At 38.3% G+C, this 9,306-nt stretch overlaps 1 protein-coding gene across 1 annotated transcript; it reads right to left on the bottom strand.

Moving 5' to 3' along the window:
* Positions 1–4,662: 4,662 nt before the first annotated feature.
* Positions 4,663–6,273, bottom strand: LOC102799023 (type-2 ice-structuring protein-like). The gene is made up of 5 exons (XM_087838201.1): positions 6,213–6,273; positions 5,969–6,066; positions 5,726–5,860; positions 5,526–5,634; positions 4,663–4,911 (listed from the first exon to the last, which is right to left on the bottom strand). Exons 1-5 carry the CDS (start codon positions 6,271–6,273, stop codon positions 4,889–4,891), a joined length of 426 nt encoding a protein of 141 aa, XP_087694327.1. The 3' UTR covers positions 4,663–4,888.
* Between the last annotated feature and the right edge of the window lie 3,033 nt (positions 6,274–9,306).

Here is a 9,306-nt window from a genome sequence, read left to right as displayed (position 1 = left end):
AAACACAGCTCTGTGCTGTGATAATGATTAAGTTACAGTGAGTGCTAATGTAATCGCCACAGACTGATTATAAATCATGCAGTTATGCAACACATAGTTTTGTTTTTTGTTTCTGAGTGAGTTGGGGAGTATATCAAAAACTTGGAGGCTTATTTAATTTTTTTTTCTATATTTTAATACTTTCTACATTGTAGATGCATACTGAAAACATCAAATATATAAAGCAAGATATATAAAATTATGTAACAAAGAAATAAAGTATAAATAATTCCTAAAGTAGCCACTTTTTGTTTTGTTGAAAATGTGTCAAACCTTGGCCTTATCTTAGTGAGCTTCATGATGTTGTCACCTGAAATGGTTTTCACTTCACAGGTGTGACTTGTCAGGGTACATTGGTGGAATTGCTTGCCTTCTTAATCGGGTTGTACAGGTTGGGACTAGGGATGGGTACCAGTTCTGACATAAACGGTAGTAACCAGACCGAAAAGCAGCGCACATTTCGGTGCTTTATTTCGGTGCTTTTTTTTTTCCTGAGCTGTGATACACTTTCGATTCTAGCCAATCATTTTATGTTTCCGAAGATAGTAGGCGGGTCCAGGTACGTACATTCTTGTAGAGCAGAGCTACAGATTAAAAATGCCCAAGGCGAAGCGGTCAAAAGTCTGGCTGTACTTCACAGCAAAATATGCAAACTCAGCAGCCTGCAACAAGTGCTTTAAGCTGATACTGTGATACTGTCAAAGGAGGTAACACCTCAAATCCGATGAAACACCTGGCGACGCATAGCGTTTTTTTTTAAAAGCCGAGAAATGCGCCGTATTTGATAGCTTGCTGCGAGATCTCACACCGTGCACATCTACTGCGGGTGTGGTGCCTGTTATCAGACCCGGAGTTAGCAACATCCCCCAAGAACCCGAAGAGGAGAGTCCTGGCCCCTAGCCCTGCCAGTGTAGCAGAAATGATGACGGCAGCAGCAGCCGTTCTTCTCTGCGTGAGTAGCTTAATGTTCGTGTGTAATTTACGTTGAGCCCATATGGAAAAGAAGTAGTAAAAACTTATATGATTTACTCATGAAAGTGGCCACTTTCTCATTACTTTCATATATTGTTTTAGTAAGTGTCCAAAACATACAAGTTTCATTATATAATTTCTCAAGGGATCTTATATCTGTTTTTACTCTTGTATGCTTTTCATACAAGTTTCACACAAGACAGATACAAACTTTATAAGATTTATATATATCTTTTCCATATGGGAGTAGGCTAACCACGTTATTACATTAATGCATGTAAGGTGAACTAGCAAACACCGTTGTAGTTACATGCGGCTGTCTTCTTGTTTGATGGCAGATACTCCCTTCACCGTGGCCAAAAAGGCTAAAATGACCAAAGAAAAAGTGGAAAACAGTTAAACATAAGAGGTCTTTGGACAAAGTTTGTGTTTTTTCCATTGTTTAAGCACTGCTTCCAGCCAAGAGTGATACCATAAATCCCCTATAGCTGCAGAAAAGACAAACATTGTTATCTTTTTACAAAAAAACAGCTGAACATGAGAGGTTTTTGGACCAATTTTGTGTTCTCCATTCTTTAAGCACCGGTTTGAGCAACGTTTAAGCACCGGCACCGTTTCAAAAGTACCAGTTTGGCACCGGTATCGGATCAAATCTAAACGATACCCATCCCTAGTTGGGACCATCAGTTGTGTTGTGCAGAAGTCAGGTAGGTAGGCAGCTGACAGCTCTATTTGACAACTGTTATAATACATATTATACATATACTGGCTCACACGAGCACCGCCCCAGCAAAGGAAGACCAAGCGTCACCTCTGCTGCTGAGGATAAATTCAATCAAAATCAGAATCTGATAAACTGGATTAATTCCAGCCATGTGCAATTAAATTGCATGCTTATCCAAATGAGCTAAACCAGTGCATGATGGTGTTTAATCACCAAACTGGAGAAGGGGTAGAGAGGGGATGGCCTAGGATATGAAGCAGGAAATGACTGTTGTGTATTCCGTTCACTGCAACAAAGAAACTGTATTCTGATTATCACCCATTTAAGCAGTAACTGTAACAGAATATAGTTACTCATATTTTGTATCTTAAATACCTAACTCCATTACATGTATTTCGTTACTCCACAACAGAGATGGGCAGTAACACATTACAAGTAACGTGTTACTGTAATCTGATTACCTTTTTCAAGTAACAAGTAAAGTAATTATTTTATTACTATTGCAAAAAAGGTAATTAGATTACTGTTTCTTTCCCGTAAGCACACTGCATTACTGCGTTACTAAAACCATGATTTTTTTTTGCGAGTGTGTCTCGTGACAATGACGTAAGCGAGTGCGACGTTTGTGGCAACAGCTGTGTGCAGATCAACAATGGATAATATATCGAGTGCAGGAGAGAGTATGAGCGTGCAGCGTTTAAAGCGTGGAAGTACTGACCTTACTTTTGACTCCGTAAAAGGTGACAAAAACATTAGCGTTCGCTGTTCACTGCATGGGAAGAAAACTTCTTTTTACAGCGAAAAAAACCCCTAAACTTCTGAGCAAGCACCGAGAACGCTACCACGTAATGGGAAATCCACAGAGAAACTCGCAGATTCACACCTGCACCAGGACAGCCTGATTTCGCCTGCTTTACAGGAGAAAATAGAGCAACAGGACCGCTGAGTCTTTCATTTTATTTATTTTCTGCTGCATTTTCCTTGCATCTATTTGAAAGACTGAGTGTAAACACAAAAAATATTTTATGTGCTGGAATGTGCAGAAAATAGATTTAAATGTTAAACAAATTTTCTCCAGTCAGAGAATGTTGCATATAATTAGATTTTTGCTTGATGCATAAAGTTAAAAGATTAAAACTAATAAAACAAGTTTTAAAAAGAAACTTTTCCATGTGATTACATTTTGCATGATGGATTATGCAGAAAAAGTAGAATTGGGCTGAAAGATCTATCGCTTTATCACCTATTCAGGTTGTAAATCATGTTTTTAAAAGTAACTGAGTAATTAATTACTTTTGAAAATAAGTAATCAGTAAAGTAATGGGATTACCCTTTTGGGAAGTAATCAGTAATTAGTTACTGATTATTTCATGACCAATGGTCAAGTAACTTGACCAACACTGCTCCCCAACACTGCCGTGGTGTTCACCTGGCATAGAATTTCCCTCAATACCAGCTCCATAACTAAGAAGGCCCAACAGCATCTAAAAAATTCTGCTGAGAACAGTCCATCTCCCTCCATTCTTTCTCACCACCTTCTACAGAGGGACTATTGAGAGCGTCTTGAGCCGTTCCATCACTGTCTAGTAGGGTAACCACACCATATCGTTTAGCAATACCCTACAAAGGATAGTGAGAACGGATGAGAAGATTATTGGAGCCTCTCTTCCCTCCATGACAGACATTTATCACACTTTAAATAAATAAACGAATTTTCAGTGGTGCAGTTATTCAAAGTATAATTTGGAAAGTTTCACTATGACAATATTGGTTGCAGGGAAAGGTCAACAGTTTTCAGTCCATGATAACTCAAGATTTAACTGAGGGATAGAAAACAAAAAAAACATGAGCAGTGACGACAGGACTTGGTGGCGATTATAACTCATTTTATAAAGCACATGTAAAGCATAGGAGGGAAATATAAATTTTAGAGTGCATAGCCACAAAAACTCTTTCCATGTGCTACCATAAAAATGATGTTTCACAAGAGCAATGAATTACATTATAGCTGGAATCGTTTTATTTGAGTCAGTTCTGATGGACATTTTTTTTTTTTTTTACATTCGAAAGTGTAGTTTTTCCTCTTCACTATCACTCCCGCAAGCCTTACTCTGAAAACTATCCATTTGCTTCCGCTTGGGGGCGATCGTGGCTCAAGAGTTGGGAGTTCTCCTTGTAATTGGAAGGTTGCCCGTCGTTCTTCACTTCACCCGTTGCCTACTGGTGGTGGTCAGAGGGCCCGGTGGTGCCAGTGAGTCAGTGCGCCCCAGGGTGGCTGTGGCTACAATGTAGCTTACCATCACCAGTGTGTGAATGTGTGTGTGAATGGGTGGATGACTGGTTGTGTAAAGCGCTTTGGGGTTCTTAGGGACTAGTAAAGCGCTATACAAATACAGGCCATTTACATTGGGGCAAAAAAGTATTTAGTCAGCCACCGATTGTGCAAGTTCCCCCACTTAAAATGATGACAGAGGTCAGTAATTTGCACCAGAGGTACACTTCAACTGTGAGAGACAGAATGTGAAAAAAAAATCCATGAATTCACATGGTAGGATTTGTAAAGAATTTATTCGTAAATCAGGGTGGAAAATAAGTATTTGGTCACCTCAAACAAGGAAAATCCCTGGCTCTCACAGACCTGTAACGTCTTCTGTAAGAAGCTTTTCTGTCCCCACTCGTTACCTGTATGAATGGCACCTGTTTGACCTCATCATCTGTATAAAAGACACCTATCCACAGCCTCAACCAGTCAGACTCCAAACTCCGCCATGGCCAAGACCAAAGAGCTTTCGAAGGACACCAGGAAAAGAATTGTAGACCTGCACCAGACTGGGAAGAGTGAATCTACAATAGGCCAAGTATCGTGAGATTTTGAGCCAAAACCTCCTTCCATCAGTGAGAACTTTGAAGATGAAACGAGGCTGGGTTTTCCAACATGACAATGATCCAAAACACAGTTGAACTGTGAGGTACATGCCATGCTACCTGCATGCTCCGCTGCATTCGCCTCTAGTGATGCCGATAGAAACAAAAAGGCCAGATATGATCTGCGTAGATACATCATGGAAACCAACAGGCAGTACAGACTGAAGCTGGAAGGATACTACGACAACAGGAAGGCTTTCCAGCGTGTCATTAAAAAGGCACACTTCATCAGTAGAGTGCCCCTCCCACCACTACAGGACATTTACAACAGTCGGGTCAGGAAAAGGGCACACAACATCATCAAGGACCACACACACGCCCACAACACACTGGTCACACTCCTGCCAACTGGCAGACGCTACGGGATAAAAGCAACGACAACCCAACTAAAGAACAGCTTCTATCCACAGGCCATCAGTCTACTGAATCACTGACTAGTTGTTGTTGATTATCTTTGACCTGAAAAATTGCTATTTTGTACATATACAATCAATACAATACAACTTCATACAATATAAACATGTTAATATTTTTATAAATATGTTAATATTGCATACTCTGTAAATATTACCACTGTGACAGTGTTGCAACTACTTGCACTTTATTCTAAATTCCGTCTACACCCACAGATAAGCTACAAAGCCCTTGTTTTACTTTATTATCTTCTGTGCTATGTTCTACGCTCAGAGTTAAGTTTACTCTTTATTTTAGTTAGTTGATTATTTAGTTGTGTGAAGGGAACCTGCAAAGTAAGAATTTCATTGCTCTGCATCACCACTTGTGTTTTGCAGTGTATATGACAATAAACTTCTTGAATCTAGCATTTTTTTTCTTTTTTTTGATGGGGGTTGGGGGGTAGACTTACCACCAAAAGTTATCTGCAAACAGTGGTCTGTATGTTTAGCTTCCTCTCCTCTGCAAAACTCAGCAAAAGCAGACACACCCTTATAATCACTCCAGGACCAGGAAGGATCCTGTTAAAGCAAAATTTAAAAAAAAAATTGCTAATTCATATTAATTAAAAATGCAATTGTTTCATAAACTGCTAGACACCATGCTATTTACCACTGGAGTATTATGGCTTCCAACCCAAAACTGTCCATAGCCACATCCATAATGCAGCACCTCCTTTTTAATCTCGTTAGCTTGTCTGGCACTATACACAGATGCAAGCTGTCCTCCATGAGACTGACAGTTTCTCTACAGCGCAGACAAACAGACAGAATTAAGTGACCAAGAAATTTTACATCATTAATGTACTCCAAGCTTTCATAGTATACTTAGTGTAAAAATCAATATCTTTGTTACTTGAGCCTCAGCCCAGGTCATGCGTCTTGGAACAAAGAGGAGGCACTGTTGACTGTACATAGTGCATCCAGATCGAAACCTGCCACCATAAGAGTTCCCTGAGGACAAATGGACAAGAAATGTTGATATTGAGCTGCCAGTGAATAGTTAATCTGTTGTCACTCTTCATTTTTTGGCTTTTACGGGAAAAACTAAAATAAATAAATATTGTTATATTGCATCTGTTGTAAATGGTTTCATTCACCAAATGTCTGCATCTGCATGGGCTGAAAATTTTCTTGGTTGCAGTTACTAATGTAGAGCATGTGCTGTTCTAATTTTTTACAGGTTTTTTATCGAGATATTCATAAAATAACCATCTTACATTCTGGTACAGGAAGAGCATCTGTCAGAAGAAATAAACAAGAGAGTTAACACAGTATCATAAATTCAGTACCACAAAGATAAAATGCTCATGAACAATTACCACTTAAAATAATCAGACTGATTGAAACATCTAAAATCTGCTATTCTTCAATCACGTTTTGTATGTAAAATCTAAAAATATCTACACATTTGCCTTTAAATACTCACAAGAAACTTGGGCAAGAGCCATCATGGTGCACACAAGCAGAGGCACAGTAAGCGCCTTCATCACGGAGCCTTAACCTCTGATAAAGACCTAAAGGGGGTTTCATTTGTATTGGGTTTACAAACCAGTGGTGAGAACATTCATTTTAATGAAAAGAAAAAACTTTTGCAATGTTACCTTCTGTTCTTCTTTCTTGGTCTCAGTCTGCAGATACAGCCTTCTTGTGTGGGGAGCTGAAGACTGCTGGTCTTAAATATGCCTATTCACAGGGGGGGCGGGGATAAGAAAAGATGTCCTACATACTCATAACACACAAAGAAAGAAAAGCAAATATAAATTTAGCATGAAAAATGAACCGGGGCTTTTACTGGCACATAAACGCCCTCATCCTGTGTCAATGAACTGCCGGAAGATCACCTGATTTTTCTCCAGCACAAGCAAAGTTCAGTTTATAATGTTCATGTTTATTCAAGGATTTATCAGTAAAGAAATGTGATAGATTTGTGTTTGAATATGAGACATGACCCAGCACCAGCCCTACCATCCACAAAGAGGCTTTATTATTTAATCCTGTGATGTCTGTAACTCTTTGTTAAAAAAGCAGCAGTTAGACTAGACACCCTGTGTATCTGTTTACTTTATCTTTGAACCTTTTCCTCCAACTCCATTCTTTTAAATGTTTTCTCCCTCTTTTCTATTTCTACCCTGTCTTTCGCTAGTCTGGCTTATTATTGCAATCAACCAGAAAACCACTCTGATAACAGTGCACATCAAAAACAAACTATGAGCATGTACTGTGTATTTCTCTCCTCTGTGAATTACACACAATATGTTTGTAGCCAATGCTTATAATAACAGACGTCACAGTCATGACTTGCATGTGTTTAAGGTCCCTGTTTTGCATAAACTGTACTTGGCAGCTTTTCTGAGTACCCTGTGTCACCCTACCCAGAAAAACTTCCCCACCTATATTTGCATATCCAGTATTTGATATGAGGGTGTCTGTTGGTCAGTGTAGCAGGATGCAGCAACAGTGCCAAACAGCATTATAGTAAACAGTTACCCTCCAAACTGCAGATGATCTTTGGCGGAATGATTTGAAAAAGATTATTTAATTGTTTCGAGGTTTAATTCACCGTGTTGGTTAAAGTTGATTTTTAGAAATAACATCTGACGATTACTCCCATTAAAATATAATCTCTTAGAGTAGAGTTATCTACTGTGAAAAGCAACTCCTTACCTTGCATTATCAAAAATAAACATGTCTTTGCATTTAGGTTGTGAACACTGATTAGGTTCAGCAGAATATGTGTAACCTATGACACATTTGGAAATCATTTAAATAAACTGAACCAGAGAGTAAAACTTGTAAAATAAATGACCTTGAGGATGTTACTATTTACAACAGATGTGTATACACGAATATTTATTTATTTTAGAACATCCTGTTCCCAGTCGCGCCAGCACCAGGTTTCTTTTTCTGTTCTTGGAAACACAAGCAAAGGAACTCTGTCACTGCCACGTATTACTGGAGCAAACACAGCATCTCACATTTTCACTCTCTACCACACACACACAGTAAGTGCAGAATGATTAAAGACCCCAGTTGTGTGTGTAGAGCCTGGAAATAACTAATTTTCAGTTCAAACATGCAATATTCTTATACCCAGTCTTCAAATCTTAATGGATATGTATGAACATAGGGTTATATATGCTTCTAAAAGTATGTACTTTTTAGTACATATCAGTATGTGTTTATATATTGTATTTTTATTGTATTTATGTCAGTAAATGTCAGTGTTAAATGTTAGCTAGATGTCAGTAAAGTGCAGATAACAGGTCAGATTTCTTAGCCCTCCAGATTAAAAGTGTAAAGTCCTAGTTATAGTGGCTGCTATAAAACATATGTGTTTTAGTCAGCCAAGAGACACAAAAACAGTGCTGTGTGATACTACAGATTTTAGTATTGATCTGATACCAAGAAAATACAGAGGCAGTATTGTTGATGCCAGTACCAATACTGATACTCTTAACCAAAAAAAAAAGAAAGGCAGCTTGTACAGGAGAGCACTGTGTCATGATTTTTATTTCTATTTGGAAATTATGAACATATTTTAATGGCCACTAAAATCCTTCATTTTGAATTACAAGCTTCCAGGCAAACATGGTCTGGTAGTTTGTGGCTGTAGTAGGAACAGTGTTGAGCATCTGTGAGTAATGATGTCACTAGAGGGAAGCAAAATATCAGAGTGACAACCGCCTGCTCTTCAGTGACTTACCGTATCAAAGTAGAAATTGCGATATAACCACACAAAGGTTCTTTCTCTAACTTTGAGTGGTTTAAATTCCTTCAATCTTACTACACTCTTGGTGTCTTCTCTCAGTATAGCAATCAACAATTGATGCTGTTAAGGAGATCAGGTTGCCTTAATCTTACTACATTATTAAAATAATTTAAGATGTTTATGTTTTTTTGGCATTCTTGTTTTCTTTAATGTTCTTAAACAAAAGTTAAAAAGAAAAGGTTTGCATCATGTTTGAGGTTGATGTCTTAAAATATCATATCAATAATGCAAAAATAAGGCTCTGGCTAGACAGCAAGGCTCTAACTGTTTAAGCCTTCAAAAAAAAAAGAAAAGAAAAAGAAAACATCCGTAACAGTAAACCTGAGAGTCTGATTTACTCATATTAATGTTCAAACTAGAAACAAAAAACAAAAAACAAACCCTCCCCCACAAATTTTACATTATGTGGCCTTGTAGCAACC

The sequence above is a fragment of the Neolamprologus brichardi genome, chromosome 3 (genome assembly GCF_056152115.1).
Source record: "Neolamprologus brichardi isolate AB-2024 chromosome 3, ASM5615211v1, whole genome shotgun sequence".
Lineage (NCBI taxonomy): Eukaryota > Metazoa > Chordata > Actinopteri > Cichliformes > Cichlidae > Neolamprologus > Neolamprologus brichardi.
Note: the sequence above shows the minus strand (reverse complement) of the source record. Positions and strands in the feature narration are given on the sequence as shown.